We start from the raw sequence: 19,772 nt of genomic DNA, 5'->3' as shown, positions 1-19,772 counted from the left end.
TCTTGACGGTTTCATGTCGTATAACTTATTACGTTGAAAATTCCCAGGCTGTTCCGTACAGAAACCAGCTGTGGCAGAGCAAATATCCGGAGTTAGCCATCATTGACTCTATGAACAAGGAATTTCCTGAAGGTTTGTTAATAATAATTTTAAAGACGTAAATCTAATAAATCTGCTTAGTGAATCGTTAATACGATACGTTATTAATTACCAACATTTTGAAGATACGTAAAATCAACACTATTATATTTTAAGGTAAGGAAATTAACAATGATTTTTTTTTAAAATTTTTAATTTCATTCCATGCTGGCATAATTGTAAGACTGAGCTTTGTTCATTCACGTATTACTGTCATTAATGGAGTTGAACTTGCCACAGTTTTTTTTTAAATTGTAAAGAGATATTGAGTGTGGTTGTATTCATTTGATGTATTAAACTATGAGAAACATGATTATTTCAGAAATAATTGTAAATTGGTTCTGATCTTGTCATAGATGAAAGGGGTGTGTGTGCAAAGTATGCATTACTGATGTATTATCTGACTGCATAGTTGCTCTCTTGGTGACAACGGAAATCACAGATAAACATGCTGGCAAACGAGAAATATGGCAGATATAAGAAATGTTGCATGTGGAGACATTCTTTCTAAGATGAGCTGATATGGTGCTATGAATTAATTCAAAAATTTTTTTATGAACGAATTTTTGTTTTAATTCAGACTTATTTCTACGCAAAGAAAGTGTGGTTATGTCTTCTTATACGCATATTCATCAAATCTGCTGACTTTTCGAGATAATTATTTCAGGTAACCAGATACATCACAATGTTGTATATCAGGGGAATAACAGAGACATTATTCATGGATACGCTGGGTCGCTCACTAACGTCAGCTGGTTTAATGTTTCCTCAATATGGATTGTAAGTATAAGTAATACTAATAAATGTTAAACCAGCTATCTACTGTATTAAGTATAACCATTTTTGAATGAGGATTTGCCCGTACTAATACAAGACATTCTATTTTAAATGTCCAGCTTAGGGGTGGGAAAAAATTACTTTAGCAGAGTTGCATGCTACAGTGAGGCATAATACGTTGATAAAATATAAAAATGGAAAAATAATTGCTTCTTTTGGAAGTATTTTTGAATATAGATATTGGACTGTACTTTTGATTCTTGATCATTTTCGCCAAGGTAACGTTGTCGACTTTTCCACAAATAAAACAATAATTTCCCTTAAGTTTTATTTCAAACAATTTTCTCTCAGGAAGCAAATTCAACAAAATTGTAAAGAACCTTGTCGAAGATACGAAGAGTTGTACGTGTATATGTAATGTATTGAAAACTACAAGCGTGACCAATTTGTACTTGTCCAGCCTCAGAAATACTTCCATCCAAGTAACATGTTCTTGAACATGTACAAATAGCCGCGGACAGAATTGATCAATAGTTCATTTGGATTTTGTTACTGTATAATTAAGTGACCCGCACTCATCGGTCCGTTGATTTTCAAAATTAATTTATTCATTTTTATTCAAGACTGACTCACTTACATATGTCTTGCAATAAATGAAATGTGTTTCTATGTTTATGTCTGAAATAATTAAAGTAGTAACGAGTAGACATTGTCCTTGCTTATTAGGCAACGGATGAATCGGAGTTCGTGGATCCCTCGAAATTGGACTTCAGTGTTCGCTGCTCCGTGGCAGATTGGGCAAATGCCGAAAACTTTCCGCAGCCATTGAGTCTTAATGAGATAGGACCACGATTTCCAACTGGACCAGCTTACAAACAAAGCTGTAAGATTTTCAAACATAATGGGATATAATATATCATATTTCCTGAAAATTTGTTTACAAGCATTACACAAGTTACTGTACAGCTGTAACAGTTAAGTTATTAGCGAATGAGTTCTCTTTTTAGTAATTGGATTTGATCTTTCTATCATACCTGAGTTTGCACGAACTGTGAAACTGTCAAGCAGTTGGTTGAATTGCGGACTAATTTCGGAAATTTCTTATTTTCGTTGACTTAACAGGATCCGTATACTATATTTTTGGACCATGTCCACTCTGCTACTCTCTGTTGCAAAAAAAGGAATCACATTCATCATTGTAAGCTTTTGCTGTACATGAATCCTCTTCGGTAACGTTTTAGTGCCAATGTCTTGATCTAGTGCCATTAAAATGACAAACAAATAGCACGTGTTCACATTTGGCTCAATATGCATTAAAATAGGTTACAATGTAGAATCAAAGTCCCTGTAACATGTCATACAAAAGTACATAGTTATTGTTTCTATTACAACGACTGAATGATATGAAAGCTTTAGATGGTGCAGTCTGTTAGTGGAGGAGGAAATTTTGCCAAAAAGAAACGTCTTGGCTTAAAGTAGGGTGTTGCTTTGAACGTTATTTTAGGGATTCTTTGGTTGGTGGCTGGGAAAATATATATACTGGTTACTCACCTCTCTGATCGTCTGTTTTAACATCGATTGTTAATTTCCTATCGTTCAATCAATAACACACTTTTTCAACCTTGTTTGCTTATTTCTCTACTTGGTCTTTTGGGAGTCAAACTTTATAACATGGTGTGTGTGTGTGTGTGTGTGTGTGTGTGAGAGAGAGAGAGAGAGAGAGAGAGGTGCTAATCATGCATTCATATTTGGATGTCTTTGTATTGATACAGCACAGACAACCAAACCGACATCAATCTCAGCTCACCAAAATAATATTCCGTGTACCACTCGCGCACCCCGTCCGGAGCCACAGCACCCCTACCTGCCCGACGGATCTTATCCAAATACATTATATAATGTGTCGAAGGAAGGTAAATCTGCTTAATGTATCACTTTTCATAAGAAGTCTGATTTTCATAAAAAGCCTGAATTAGTACTCGCATAGTCCTTACACAGTAAGATGGCTTCCAGACAGTATGAAGACATAGAAGAGTCACTTTTGTGTTACTTGTGACACTCTACTAAATGGGACGAAATCGTGTGAAATAATGTGCACGGTGCGAATATTTAGACTTTGTTACGAATGGTCATTTGAAGGGTAATTTCTTTAGAATCGACCACTTTTCTAAACTGGTCAACGAAACTTTGGTTATATCTTCGACAAGCAAATTTTAGAAATAGACATCTTTATTAAAGCACCGGACATAGTTATAAAAGACCCCTTCACTTCTGTGTTAAATCGTATTTAACACAATGTCTACCGTCCTATTACAAATATTGTGAACCAGTCATGTGAAAATTGGCCAATATACAGATAACGTTCAGTTAAATATATTGATGAAGACTGCTCAGTCTGTATTTTGGACTGGTACTATATTGATAGTAAATATGACGTTTTTAAGACGCTATATTTTTAAAGAATAAAAAGCAGTCTAAATTATTGACTGGTACTTTATTGATAACAAATAAGACGTTTTTACCCTGTTCATTATTTTAAGAAAACCAGTAGGAAAGTGCATTTATAACAATTTGATGTACTAATTAGTTTGTCATTCTTGCAGAAAGAAAACGAAATGGAAGATGAGGTTTAGGAAAAAAACCTAGAAAAAAATTTAAAAGGAAGACAAAAAAGTGAATTAGTCTGTGTAAAACATAGCGTAGACGTAGAGAAATATGGAGAAAAATTGTAGGATCAATAGAAAAATATTTAAGTTTTCCTTAAAATGTTTTGTCTATCTTACCTCCTTTTCTTTCTTTTTAAATGTCTCGTATTTTCTTTTCACACGGCTGAGTCCTTAGATACCTATATTTGCTTTAAATGAGATGACCATAATCTGGTGAGATAATTTTAATGACTTGAAATGGTTGATAATTTTAATGACTTGAATTGGTTGATAATTTTAATGACTAGAACTGTGGTCGATTCTGTGAAAAATACTTTGAATTGTAAACTCGTTGACTAGAGTAGGTTTCTCTGTTATGTGATACAAAGTAAATCTTCAGGTATTCATTTTTTATTTAAATCTTCCTTTTCTTATTTTATAAGATTCTTGAAATCACGAAGCTTGAAAATCGACTGCACATTGCCTTAGAGCCCGTGGCGAAGCAAGGACATGTATGCATAGTCTGTAATCGATTACACGTTGCCTTAGCGGCCGTAGCGAAGCAAAGGACATGTATGCATAGTCTGTAATCGATTACATATTGTATTAGCGGCCGTATCGAAGCAATGACATGTATGCATAGTATGTAATCAATTACACATTGCCTTAGCGGCCGTAGCGAAGCAATGACATGTATGCATAGTCTGTAATCGATTACACATTGTATTAGCGGCCGTATCGAAGCAATGACATGTATGCATAGTATGTAGTCAATTACACATTGCCTTAGCGACCGTAGCGAAGCAATGACATGTATGCATAGTCTGTAATCGATTACACATTGTATTAGCGGCCGTATCGAAGCAATGACATTTATGCATAGTCTGTAATCGATTACACATTATATTAGCGGCCGTATCGAAGCAATGACATGTATGCATAGTCTGTAATCGATTACATATTGTATTAGCGGCCGTATCGAAGCAATGACATGTATGCATAGTATGTAATCAATTACACATTGCCTTAGCGGCCGTAGCGAAGCAAAGGACATTTATGCATAGTCTGTAATCGATTACACCTTGTATTAGCGGCCGTATCGAAGCAATGACATTTATGCATAGTGTGTAATCAATTACATATTGCCTTAGCGGCCGTAGCGAAGCAAAGGACATTTATGCATAGTCTGTAATCGATTACACATTGTATTAGCGGCCGTATCGAAGCAATGACATGTATGCATAGTATGTAATCAATTACACATTGCCTTAGCGGCCGTAGCGAAGCAAAGGACATTTATGCATAGTCTGTAATCGATTACACCTTGTATTAGCGGCCGTATCGAAGCAATGACATTTATGCATAGTGTGTAATCAATTACATATTGCCTTAGCGGCCGTAGCGAAGCAAAGGACATTTATGCATAGTGGGAAATCGATTTTTCGAAATTCATGACTTCGTTAATCCTGTCAAATATGAATTTCAATTCTTATGATTACAAATTGTTATCAAAATAATAACGAATGTCAAGCAATAATGATAAGAACGCCTGTATTCAGATAAATAATAAAACGACTATTGTGTTTTCCAGGATGCTGGCTTGTAATCGATAGCTGTCATAATTATCCAAACCTGACAGGGAAAATGAGAGATACCTATGGAGAGACCCATGAAATGGCCGGTCAAGATGAATCGCACTGCTTAGCTAGAGCAGCCAAACAATGGAAAGGATGTGGATCAACACCAAATCATCCCGTGATAGCTATATACGGTCCCACAGGTCAGAATTTACTCATAGAGACAGAGTGTTATACAAGATGATTTTAAACCCAGCTTAGTCTCAGTGAAAAGCGTCTGACCAGCTTGACGATTATCTTTTTTATAGCAAGGAAGAACACGTTATGCCTCACACAAATAACATCCACACGGTGCAAGTCTAATGTGTACCGATGCTATGCCTCCCGCAATACCATCGATATGGTACAAGGTAAAATGTGTACCGATGTCATGCCTCCTACAATACCATCCATATGGAACAAGGTAAAATGTACACCGGTGTTATACACAGGTGTTCGACACGAGCTTGATGTTGAGAAAAAAGAACAATAATCTGAAGGAAAAAATCATACAGAGCGACAAAAATACCTTAGATTACCCCATGACCCGTTCTGACATAGGACCCTCTCTATCATATTATATAAAAGAGAAGGTACGTAACTTCCAAATACTTGGTTCCACCCATGACCCTCGATTTTCTTCTGCTATTTCCGTCTTTAGAGGCACACGGCCATACTCTATGGCTTATTTTAGTCCCGAGATATTTTTCTATTCATCAAGCCATATTGACCTTTTTGCGTTGTACCAAACTCAAGTTACGGTCTCCGAAACGTGCGATTTTTGCCTCTTGGGACAAGTTCGAGCTCATGTGACAACCGGTGAAAAATGCTATATGTACCATGTTTGAGACTCTACGATACGTCCCTTCTTTAATTACAATGGTAGATGCAAAAGTAAGTTTTTACTTACCATTATCCCGATTCAACTTTAGGAATCCTGTTCCATGGAAGAATTAGACATTGTCTTTTTCACTGCACACATCGTAAACAAGCGACTATCAATTTTCAAAAGTGTCCACTATGCGGCACACACGTCAATAGCGAAATGTGATTGGCTCACTTGTAGACGTCATTTTGAAGGTCAAGATTGTTGTGATGAAAACAAAATGAAAACACTCCAAGAGATGAAAAATGCAAATGAACGACTGGAAGTGTGTCAAATGTAAGGACAGAATGTCGAACAAATTTGAGACTCAAATGTCTTGTACAGGACAAACACGAAGCCATGTTTGTCATCACCAATTTTAATGTGCTTGTGTAAGATGCCTAGAACGTTTAGAATAATTTAAATGGCTAAATGGCATTTTCCTCATAATTTTAGTACATAGGAAAATAGAAAGAAAAAAAATATTCTTGCTGAAGGAAAAATATTCTTGCCGAAGAATATCCTTGCTATTATGCCACCTCAAACAAATGAGTCGGTGAGCGCTAGATATTTGGCTAAGCTTTGCGATTGTTACTCTTCTTAGGAAAAAGTCAAGACAGCTGGATACAACGTGCCAGAAACGATGGCTAAAAAATGTTGTACTCTTTCATTGGCTACGCTACTGCCACCGACTCTTTTTTGAAAGATAACGCGTTATGAAGGCAAGTGGAAGAAAACGTTTCCAAAAGAAAGCAAATGAGAGCGCGATTGCTTCTGCCGTTTTCAACGATCATCTTTAGATGTCCTAAAACAACAACCTCGTTTTGTATATCCTCAATGTGGTAAATCTAAACAACGATATTCTTTGATACCGTAAGCAATTTCAGCCTGTGTGATGGCAACATTTATCATTAGGACTGAGCAAACCAAAATGTTCAGGATGCCGTAGGCAACGCAGAATGTTGGTGATGGATTCAAGGTCATCGAATTTTATGATCGATATTTACACCGGTAGAGAGTGAGGAACCCGAGGAAGTTACTGAAAGATAGATCAGGATAGGAGATGAAAGAGTTTCCAACTCTATCCGTTGAAACGCCATCATCCAATCTTGTTTCTCCGTTGATACTTACCACAATTAGACAAGAACTAAAAGTAGGAGTCACAAAGATAACATCGAAGCTTTACCCAACAGAACTAGATTGAGGTGTTAACTGTCCATACATATAACAAAGTACTAATAGTCTATAGTAATATAGACTATGTTTTCTTCTAGACGCGCAACTATTGTAGCTTTCATGTCCTTCACGGGCCTAGAGCAGGGGTCTCAAACACGCGGCCCACTAAGCCGTGTGTGTCATGAGAGATAACAAGGTAGGTACGGCCCTTGGGCCATCGAATTCCATGGCCTACAGTGATGTAAATGTTCCATAACATCTGTCATTACGCAGTTATTGTCTAGACTATGTTTTTCCATCAAATTACATGCTAAAAGTCTATCAGAGTTACCGGTGTGTTGTTTCTGCAATCTTCATAGATCTTTTATTTTCTTCACAATCTGAAGAGGCACCTGCATTTGACAATTCCTCCGGACCTTCATTTCACAGAGTTATCCAAAGGTTCAGATTTTGATGGATTGTTTTCAAAATCATTCTGTAAATAATAAATGATCTCTTCTCTTTTTCTGATGCATGTTGTTTAATTGTCTGTAAAGCGTTTTAGCATTGATTGTTTTTAGTTGTGTGAAACTCTACCAGTTCTTGGATTGGTTGCCTTTGTTGTGCGAACCTCTACCAGTTCTTACATTGGTTGCCTTTTGTTGTGTGAACCTCTACCAATTCCAGCATTTATCTTGGATGTTCAGATACCTTGTTTCATTTCTTGGTTTTCTTCGCTGGTTCCCATGCACTTGATGATCATCTATTAGTGATTGGTCATCTTCATTTGATGGACATTAAATATTTTCATTTGAACTGCTAGTCGGAAGCTTACATTTTGAAGACATGTAGTCATTGTCTTTATTTTAGTCAGCTTTGCGATGTGCCATTTTCCCTCTAAGAGGCAAAACTTCATTTATTGCTGCATGATCTTCTCTGCAAGTACATACATTGCAGTTATTTTGGATTCTTTTTAGCAAGCAATGCTATTTTCAAATAGTACATGAGAAAATAACCTCTGAAACAATGGGTTCTAAATTTGGTATAACTGAATCAACTTTGTGGTGATACAGATCACATCAGACGTGCCTCTAGTAACATCACTAATAACATAATTTATATCACACTGTTGCAAAATGTATATAATTGCATACATGCTACTGCTTATTGGTAAACTTGGCATTAATGTTACATTGTTCTGTAACTTCATTATCAACATTCATTCTCAAGTATTGTACATCGTGCTTCAGACCGTCCACATCTGTCTCTTCAAATCATTGCTGGTGTTTGCTCTTTTTCGTCCTTGACATACGTCAGCGCGTCTGAATTAGTGTCATTTTTTTTACATTAGTTCTATAAAACTATCACAAAGTTAAATTTTGCAAGTAAAATACCAATTTCTGATTCAGTATCCATGTCATTTGCTGTGTCCTCGTGACATTGAATATCATTTCAAAAAAAATGCTTTTAATATACTCTTCCCCAGGTCCTGTAATTTGCATCCAAAAGGGTTTAGTGAAATCGTTGTCTGTCTGACTGTCGACTTTTACAAGTCGTTTCTTGTAAATATGTTGCTGTTTTTTGTGTTTTTTGGGGTGGTGGGGGTGGGGGTGGTGAGGAGGTGTTGTCTCTGCAGTTGTAGCATTCTTTATTTCAGCTTCAGCACAAAGTATCAATCTAACCAGTCTGATCAATCACAAAAATCCTCCTGGTCCATCTTCATGTATAAGAATATTGTATGCTTCTGTTGAAAATCAAGTTTAATCAAAAAAGTAAAAAGAAACAAAAATATTAAAGGCAGAAAATGTGGGGTTCTAAAATTGGATTAAAAAATCTTATATTTATGTAGTAAAATTGGATCAAGAGTATACTTTTCCGTAAGACAATCTAATGTAATGACAGTATTTACAAAATTAATGGATGGTAAATTGGCTTGTATAAAAAATTAGTAGTACAATTTAGTCCTAAGGTTGCCAGGCATGTCTTGCACTGTATCCTATTTTGACCTCTTGATTTGCCAGGAATGTCAGGCACAGTATCGCAGTATTACCCCTTGATTCGCCAGGCATGTCATGTACAGTATCCCATTATGACCCCTTGAATTGCCAGGCATGTTATGCACATAAACAGTAACAAGAAAAAAGTGAAGACATTAAGCTTTGTAAAATTTAACAACTAATTTATTTCCCTAGAAAAACAAGGTAAAAATGAGGAAAAGAACTTACGGTTTTAAGAATCAAATCCAAAAATAATCCAAGAATAATCCAAGAATTAAAAATTAGAAGTCCTATTAATAAAATGTTTTTATTAAATTTGAGTTCAAGTCCCGACGAAAACCAAAATGGAAGGCGATGATGTATGCTATAGCCAGTATAGTACTGATGTATATACAATTCTTTGTTGAACCAAAGAAAATAATATTCCGATGTTTGAATTCTGAATAAAATTTCAATAAATGTCTTTGTCTAAGAATTCTGTATGAGCACTTAAATATTCCCAGTGAAAAGAATTAATAATTCCATAAATAGAATTTCAACTCAAACTGGTCACAACAGAATTAACACCTTGATGTCTAAGTGTTTAAAAGCCCCAACTGAGATTATTTCTCAAAACATCACTAATAAATCTGACTACTGCGCAATTCCGGTAAAACCAAAATTTTGAAATAGAGGTTATTTACATGTCTAAAGTCACGTACACCCAGGACAGCCTCGATTTCACCCTATAAATCCCACATTAAGAATGAATATAAAAATTAAAAAAAGAAGTAGTTTACTTAACTCTTACTAATTCTGTATCATGGTCAGGAACTAGGTCAGCATTAAGATACAAAGTTCTAATATTAGGTGTTTACGAAAAAACAGTCAGGTCAAACTAATTTCTGGAAAATGTCGAATTCCAGTAAATACAATTACATTACAACAGCATGTAATGCAATAAAAAAAATTAACAAAGAAACAATTAAATTAAATCAAATATAATTTAAATCAAATATACACAACAGCATCATGTACAGAATCCCATTATGACTCCTTTTTTTCTACAACTATATCACAAGAAATTCACATTGTTCCTTAAAATATTCAAGCTGTTCTTCAAAATACATGTCGCTATTTATATTACGTAGGTCAAAAAACAATGTCACGAAAAATCTTTAAATCAGGATGACATCCGAGGAAAGGGAAACATTAATGACGAAAGGTGTATTACAAGGATAAATAAGCAATGACAACAAGAACCGACATAAATAAACAACATTAAAACTTCATGTGCATTTCAAATTTATTACATATTTGTTGTAAAGTTACAGCAATTGCAAGAAAGGAATTGTAAAATATCAAAACATTATCCTTTCAAGTGTGGGTTTGTTTGTAAAAATATGATATTGTATGTTACACTGATTGTGTGTGTGTCTGTTTATCATTGCATACTCTTTCCATTCATCATAGGTTTTTTTATTTGCAAGTGGAGGTTTTTCTTTAAGAATGTGTATGGGTATGTAAGAGTAAGTGCTAGTCCTCACAAGTCTGGCATATGCGTTACACCTACCTTACACTGTTAGTGTGTGTGTGTGTAATTATGGAGGGGTATGGGTCAGTATAGATGTCAGTAAGACTGTAATACGAGTTTATTTGAATAAGACTTCATATGCGGGTAAAACATAAATATTCCTCTTTCTTAAGTCAAAACCACTTGAATTAATATTTCACTCGCAAGAGGGACAAAATTCTAGTCTTAATTATTTTCACTTTTCAGTTTCTTTCACATCCAAACATGTCACTATCTAAAAAAATGTTTATATCTGCTGAAAGTTTTGATGGCTTGGGCTAGTAATGTCCAAACACATTGGATAGAAAGTTTTGATGGCTTGGGCTAGTAATGTCCAAACACATTGGGTAGAAAGTTTTGATGGCTTGGGCTAGTAATGTCCAAACACATTGGGTAGAAAGTTTTGATGGCTTGGGCTAGTAATGTCCAAACACATTGGGTAGAAAGTTTTGATGGCTTGGGCTAGTAATGTCTAAACACATTGGGTAGAAAGTTTTGATGGTTTGGGCTAGTAATGTCCAAACAGAGCACACACTGGGTATAAAGTAACATACATGCTGGCTTTCTTTATTAAAGAAATTTTTAGATTATGGTAAATAAATGAGCATTGTTAACATGTTCTTTTAAATTTTAATGGGAAGGTATACAAAGCACTTTTTAAAATGTGCCCTTGTCTTTCGTTATGTCTGTTTTCTTCTTCTCAATTTCTTTTATTAACTTTATCATTTCTTTTATTAACTTTATCATTTCTTTTATTAACTTTATCATTTCTTTTATTGTGGTTGTCCTATTTACGCTTCAAACTTCTCATACCCATCAGCAAAATTATCTTCTAAACAGGCGCCATGACAATAGGGGGAGACGGTTGTTTTATGGCGGACTATGGATGTCCTGGACATGGTTTTACCAACAGTGGGCGGATTTCCAGAGACACGTATGCTGAGCAGCAACTGAATGCATCAACAAACGAAGAGGCTTGTCTATCGCGTGCTTACAATCAGTGGCAGTATTGTGGAGGCAGTGACAAATACCCAATTACAAGCATCTTCAGACCCACTGGTAATGTATAATTAATATGAATTTTCCTTGTCAATTTCAAATGAAGAATATTATAAAATCACAAGAAAGAAAGAAAGAACGAAAAATGATAGCGTTAAATCAAATATTCAAGTTTCTTTCGACTTTGGAATGGATGAATGCCGTATGAATGCCATGATGTTGCCACGTTTTGATGCCACCATGCTATGTAAATTTAAGGATGTACAAGACGTAATATTTATTTACAGTGTATTTTGAATAGTTTAATTTTTTTTAGGTCGAACCAGAACTGCAGGTGGTGGATGCTGGATCCATGTTCCACACTGCCCTGCACATACAGAGGCTAAATCAATGTTCTACGATGCTTTGGGTGCAGCAAATCTTCATACCGGTATTGTATCTCTGCTACATTCTTTTGTTACTCCTTTTCTTTTTCCTTTCTTCTCGTTTTGAATTCAAATATCATGCCCTATGATTAATTTTAAATTTTACAAGAAAGAAAAAATATCTCTTCACTATTTAAAATCGAATATATTTGAAAACGTGTAAATTATTAAACACTTCTAATATCCAACAATGCAAAGCTGGTATCAGATTGCTCAGGGGTACATATTTTACAAAAGAAAAGGACCATCGACGGACTCCGGTGAGTCCCAAGGTAGGTCCTGCACTCTAATTTGCGTGAACTTGAAGTAACCATAGGTATTAATGAAATGTTTTGTGCCGTTTCTCATCAACCTGTACACTAAAATTCTGAGTAAAATAGCTCACATTGAACATAGACTCATACTTGATTGATTGAACTTATTTCACAATGACCTCGTTATGATTAGATTTGCATATAGCTTGCTACATTAGCTAATTCTGATTAAAGTTAAATTCTTCTTTTCAATTTTAAAATTTCAAACTGCAGAATGAAAGAGTTGGAATTTACCCAAGATAAGCTCCAGACCATCATATTGATTACATAACTGCACAAATTTATTATTTGTTATTTTAAATTAATCATATATGTGTAATACCTGCCTGAAATTTTCATACAAATATTTTACACATATATACAATGCACAATAACTTATAGACATTCATATCTACCGGTCGTATGTCAAATATTTTTATTACATTTATGTTTCCTTATTTTGTATAAATCTATTAATCTACTACATGAGGAAATGGAGACTGCAATGAAACTTATGACGAGCACTAACCTGAACATGCCAGCCGTAGGGATTGAATTCAAGACCTCAAAGGTGTAAAATGAGCTGTTGTATAATATACATACATCAGCACACACCAGAGTCACTCATCTTTAGATCCTAAGTGAAGGGAATGAGATATTTCGTGGCAAAAACGTGTATGGTCTAGTTCTAGCAAATCTGTGCAAGTTGACACAGTCTAAAAGAATACAATGCGCTGAATATTTGACAAACACATGGAGTTCATCTTTTATAGACACTTCAGCTGAAATACACACTTACGCATGGATATAACAATATTCAAGAATTCCCCAACCCTGAAATCATTGTTCTTCCCAAAATCGTAATAGAATTATATATATATATATATATATATATATATATATATATATATATATATATATATATATATATATATATATATATATATATATATATATGGACAGGTCATGTCAGTAACATGATGATTTTTACAATTAAAATAGTTTTTACTGAAAAAGGTGACTTGTTTCATGCCAAAGTCTACATTTTTGTAATTCAAGAGGATTTGTTAAGCTAATTATGTTAAAATCTTACAGAAATACTGATCACTTTTTCACACAATGTACAGCCTGAATGAACATGTCAGAGTACACACAGTGTACAACCGAATGAACATGTCAGAGTACACACAGTGTACAACCGAATGAGCATTTCAGTAAGAGTAGACGGAATGGCACATTATATTGTCCCCCATGCAAATAGTCCTTTGTGTGGGCAGTAGTAGAGTTTGAAGGAACTCACTAAAATTTGGCCAATAGTTCTCAGTGATCTCAACTATCGGGCAGGGTATGAAGGTACAGGAGATAATTTGACCAACAGGTCTCAGTGACCTCTACTAATGGGCAAGGTGTCAAGGGACTGGATAAAATTTGACCAACAAATCTCAGTGACCTCTACTAATGGGCAAGGTATCAAGGGACTGGATAAAATTTGACCAACAGATCTCAGTGACCTCTACTAATGGGCAAGGTATCAAGGGACTGGATAAAATTTGACCAACAGGTCTCAGTGACCTCTACTAATGGGCAAGGTATCAAGGGACTGGATAAAATTTGACCAACAGGTCTCAGTGACCTCTACTAATGGGCAAGGTATCAAGGGACTGGATAAAATTTGACCAACAGGTCTCAGTGACCTCTACTAATGGGCAAGGTATCAAGGGACTGGATAAAATTTGACCAACAGGTCTCAGTGACCTCTACTAATGGGCAAGGTATCAAGGGACTGGATAAAATTTGACCAACAGGTCTCAGTGACCTCTACTAATGGGCAAGGTATCAAGGGACTGGATAAAATTTGACCAACAGGTCTCAGTGACCTCTACTAATGGGCAAGGTATCAAGGGACTGGATAAAATTTGACCAACAGGTCTCAGTGACCTCTACTAATGGGCAAGGTATCAAGGGACTGGATAAAATTTGACCAACAGGTCTCAGTGACCTCTACTAATGGGCAAGGTATCAAGGGACTGGATAAAATTTGACCAACAGGTCTCAGTGACCTCTACTAATGGGCAAGGTATCAAGGGACTGGATAAAATTTGACCAACAGGTCTCAGTGACCTCTACTAATGGGCAAGGTATCAAGGGACTGGATACAATTTGACCAACATGTTTCAGTGACCTCAATTATTGGGCAACATATGAGGTAGAGAGCTAATGTGCAGAATCAATAATTTCTGATTAGACTTATCAGGACATTATCTTCTGACCTTTAGACCCCAGGATCAATATATTTCTTTATTGTATTGAGTGAAAGCTATCTATCTACAAAGTTTGGTCAAGGAACATACTCTAAACATATATATTCTACAAACCAATTTTCTCTAAGTCACAAGGACCTTTCACCTTTATAACCACAAATCAAAATGCCTTTTGTTTACTCTTTTTTCTTTCCCAGGTTACCTTTCAAAGTTGAATGACATGTGTAGTCCTATGAAAATCTTCTTGAGTGGCAAAAAATATTTCGTGAAGAAAAAGCACTCCTAAGAGCAATTTTCTACATGAAATACTTCCTCTGTGAAATGTTCATTTAGGGTACACAATATTTATATGAAAAATGTTATCACTTTATCTTGATGAAAAATCACTGTATTATTGACATGCAGGACCTCTTGTTAAATATATATGAAATAAAACAAAGGAATTATGGAACATGTGACAGTAATATAAGTGCAATTTTCTGTACGTCATTACAGTTTAAGAAAATGACTAGGCTGGGACTCATGCTGTACTCTAGGACTAAGAAAATGACTAGGCTGGGACTCATGCTGTACTCTAGGACTAAGAAAATGACTAGGCTGGGACTCACGCTGTACTCTAGGACTAAGAAAATGACTAGGCTGGGACTCACGCTGTACTCTAGGACTAAGAAAATGACTAGGCTGGGACTCATGCTGTACTCTAGGACTAAGAAAATGACTAGGCTGGGACTCACGCTGTACTCTAGGACTAAGAAAATGACTAGGCTGGGACTCACGCTGTACTCTAGGACTAAGAAAATGACTAGGCTGGGACTCATGCTGTACTCTAGGACTAAGAAAATGACTAGGCTGGGACACATACTGTACTCTAGGACTAAGAAAATGACTAGGCTGGGACACATACTGTACTATAGAACTAAAAAAATGACTTGGCTGGGACACATGCTATACTATAGGACTAAGAAAATGACTAGGCTGGGGCACATACTATACTCTAGTTCTAAGCACAATGTTCTTGCAAGTATTTGCTTATGAATTTTTATTCCAGATACCTGGATGTTCACCTGCTTTTCTCAAGCTGAGTACTACTGGAGATACTGTGGATCACACAGAGAATACCCAGTTACAACTTACTACAGGCCATCTGCCATGTCAAACACCTTTCCATAACATTTTGCACACATTAGCACAAGGAAGTTGGGTGTGATATGTAACTGCAAGCAGACATCATATCTAATAAATAAGAAATATTATTTCATTTGGCCTTCTTCTCTCACTTGCTCTCTTTCACAAACACACATAAATACACAAAGTGTATACAAAAGTATTCACATTTGAAGAAATTCTTTTAAAAATTAACAAGACTCGGGTGGTAACTTTGGATTCTATATTCAAATAATAACTCTCCTGTTCATTCCAAAAGCTAGGCCAGCAGATACAAGCTAAGAGAATATACATGATATTCTAGATTAACAAAGGTTTTGAGATTAAACCACATTTCTCTCTTAACGGCACTTCAATAGTGATTCAGTTATTAACATGCCACACTTCCTATTAGCAAGGAAGGGACAGCAATCCTGTACAGACCCATCATGGTACCACAGTCTCTCTGGATAATGCAGTTAACTCCCCTTTGATAATCTTTCTTTCTTTGCAGATTATCTGCTAAGCAAGTCCATTACCTCTCTTTTAGAGCATTATTAACACAAATCAATTAATTCTCTTTTAGAGCATTATTAACACCAATCAATTTGCTCTTTTTAGAGCATTATTAACACCAGTCAATTAGAACTCTTTTTGAACATTATTAACGCCAATCAATTAGCTCCCTCTGTTAGACCATTATTAACACCAGTCAATTAGCTCTCTCTGTTAGAGCATTATTAACACCAATCAATTAGCTCTCTCTGTTAGAGCATTATTAACACCAATCAATTAGCTCTCTCTGTTAGGGAATTATTAACACCAATCAATTAGCTCTCTCTGTTAGAGCATTATTAATGCTTCAATTATTAAGAATACAGATGGCTTGGACAGATCACATAATACAACATTTTATTATATACCTATCAATTTTCTACCCAAGAATGAGCCTGAATTTGACTGTCCAATCTGTCATTTTCAAATTTGGTGTTACCACACTCTCAAACAAAGCTGGAACTACCTTTTTCTTGAAGTTTCTAGGTTACAAATTAATGAGCATGAATAACTATGCATTCTCTTTAACAAATCTGTATAATAAAGTTCCAACATTCTATTCAATCCCACTACTATCAAAATAATGCGGTCATTCCCATAGAAAGTTCCCATCTGAGCCTCTCACAATGTCCTACCAGAAACAGTTAAATGCTATCAGCCTCTGATATAAACAGTCCTAGTTATTCATCTGGTGATACCTTCTGTGATGCATAATCTGAATAATGCACAATAGCTGTAAATCACATTAATGACTCTTCTGACGCATTTATCTGAAGAACTCATGTTATTAACAGTGATAGTAGTGAACATGAGTGACTATTGTTATACACACATGTTATTAACAGTGATAGTAGTGAACATGAGTGACTATTGTTATACACACTCATGTTATTAACAGTGATAGTAGTGAACATGAGTAACTATTGTTATACACACTTCATGTTATTAACAGTGATAGTAGTGAACATGAGTGACTATTGTTATACACACTTCATGCATAAAAGTTATATTAATGTACATATCAGCTATTCAAAAAGTGATATTCAGTTTATGAGTTAAGATGAAGTTTGTATCAGAAAGGTTGAAATCTTAAGAAATGTCTTTCTTTTCAGTTGTTTGGAGATTGTATTTATTTACCAGTGAATACTGATAGGTATATAATATAAATATCATTATCATTATCATAGTAATTGGATCCTTTTCACATGATCATGTGCAATTACCAATTAATTACTCTTAAATTAATCTTAAACATAAACATGAAGTCTTTTCTTCTCTTTAACTCTTAACACATAATTTAATAGCATAGCATTTCAAAAAAATTTCAGAAGTTACTTTTGATGTGCGTTTTCTATTCAAATGAATATACATTGTTTTAAGTGTTACAATGAAGCTGTGAACTGTATCAACTCTGACTAATCATTTCATAGGATGGGGTGAGTTATGTCCCTTCACATTGCCAGACTTGATCCTTTAGAGGTCAAAAGGCCAGAAAATCTAGTTATAGACAATGCTGTATTAGAAAAAACAAAGTATTTTAAGTAACAGTGAGTAGACAGCATGCCATAGACATTGGTGGAACTGAAATACTTCTAAGACCTCGAAGCCAAAGCATCACCGAACAACAGCCATTCACTTAACTGAAATGTCTGTACAATGTATTAAAGGACTGTACAAAAAAACAACTTGCTAATGATAAATGTAATTTCCAGCAATCCCATGTTATTGAAAAAGTGAGATTACATATCTGCTTTGATAAACAATCTTTTTCTAACTTAAGAAAATAATAAAATAAAATAGAGACAAACAGTCATACATATAATTATATTGTTATAAAGGATATACAATTTATCAATTTAAAAAAAAATGATACAATTTTATATAGTGCATTGGTATTAAGGCCATTAGGATACAAAGTATCTTATGAATCCAATAAGTTTCTTTTATGAGTCTATTCATGTCATCATGCACACTATCTATTGGCATGAAAGAAAAATCGAGTAGAGAGTGATTATTGGTGTTTAAGTGTGTTGAAATATTAGAGGCAAACTAAGGATCTCTATAATTTTATGAAAGCAATGATTATTCATTCTCTCAGAAACTTGTCGAATTGTTTGCATGCTACATTTTTTTTACAGGTTATCAAATAAATCACAGCAGTTAGTGTTATAACGTAGAGAAAATACCTCTTTTGTATTAATGCTACTGAAAGAAGTGCTTTCTTTTATGTCTGCACATTGAGAGCACTGGTGTCTGTTACAATTAGATGATGAAAAGTGTATTTTTTTATTTTCTGTCTGTTTAGTTCTGTTAAAAAATCTTGCAAATTCTTGGGTCTTCTATAAGCAAGAATTGGTTTATTTTTGTAAAGTGATTTTACACTGGTTTTATTTGATAAATTTAGGAGACTCCAATTTTTATTAATTATACGACCTATATTAGGTACCGCTCCGGTGGCCTAGTGGTTAGAACGTCCACCTTGGAAGCGGGAGGTCGTGGGTTCGATCCATGGCCAAGTCATACCAAAGACTTACAAAAATGGTACTAACAGCTACCTCGCTTGGCGCACAGCATTAAGAAGTTAGTGTTAGGACTGGTCAGCCTGGTGTCAGGATAATATGACTGGGTAAGACATAATGCTACGTGTCTGTGACATGATGCCCCAGTGCTAGACATTACTATAAACTGCCACACTGCAGACATCGTAGCGATATGACTGAAAATTTGTTAAAAGCTACGTTAAAAATTCTAATCACACACACACACACCTATATTAGGTAATGAAGGATTATAGTGTATTGTGAAAGGAATTCTATTTTTCTCTATTTTACATTTTGTAGTGTTTAAAGCCTCATGTTGAGTAAGATTATGGGCTTTGTTCAGCACAGAATCAATTATATGTGCAGGATAATTTCTATTTTGGAAATATGTTTGTAGTTTATTCAACAAATTTTGTAATTGACAACCATCTGAAATAATGCATCGGTATCTTTTGGCTATATGCTATACCATTTTTACATGACATGGGATGACATGAAGAATATTCAACATATTGGTGGATATCAGTTTCTTTGACATGAATATTTGTAGAGATAGTGTTATCAATATTTTTTATTACATTTACATCTAAAAATGAAACATGGGTATATGATGCAGTATAAGTAAATTTAATTGTCAGGTGAAAATGATTTAGGCGATCAATGAATTTTTTCAGTTCTTCAGCTGAATGGTTCCAGATCAAATATATGTCATCTAAAAATCTAAACCAAACAGATGGATTAAACTTTTTGTTTTGAAGAAAATCTTTTTCTAATTTACCCATGAAAAGGGAAGTGTATGAAGGAGCCATAG

General features: G+C 35.0%; 1 protein-coding gene across 1 annotated transcript in view; it reads left to right on the top strand.

Moving 5' to 3' along the window:
- The window catches only part of LOC149775130 (uncharacterized), a 45,901-nt gene extending 29,920 nt beyond the window's left edge, over nt 1–15,981 (top strand). The window contains exons 16-23 of the mRNA XM_089943396.1: nt 48–132; nt 806–918; nt 1,642–1,798; nt 2,688–2,828; nt 5,152–5,340; nt 11,586–11,804; nt 12,061–12,174; nt 15,772–15,981. Of these exons, the coding sequence (XP_089799522.1) occupies nt 48–132; nt 806–918; nt 1,642–1,798; nt 2,688–2,828; nt 5,152–5,340; nt 11,586–11,804; nt 12,061–12,174; nt 15,772–15,893 (1,140 nt within the window). The 3' untranslated portion in view covers nt 15,894–15,981. The remainder of the gene's footprint in view (nt 1–47; nt 133–805; nt 919–1,641; nt 1,799–2,687; nt 2,829–5,151; nt 5,341–11,585; nt 11,805–12,060; nt 12,175–15,771) is intronic.
- Nucleotides 15,982–19,772: the final 3,791 nt, after the last annotated feature.

This window comes from Sinohyriopsis cumingii, chromosome 19 (assembly GCF_028554795.1).
Source record: "Sinohyriopsis cumingii isolate HCF-2022 chromosome 19, ASM2855479v2, whole genome shotgun sequence".
Classification (NCBI taxonomy): Eukaryota; Metazoa; Mollusca; class Bivalvia; order Unionida; family Unionidae; genus Sinohyriopsis; species Sinohyriopsis cumingii.
Note: the sequence above shows the minus strand (reverse complement) of the source record. Positions and strands in the feature narration are given on the sequence as shown.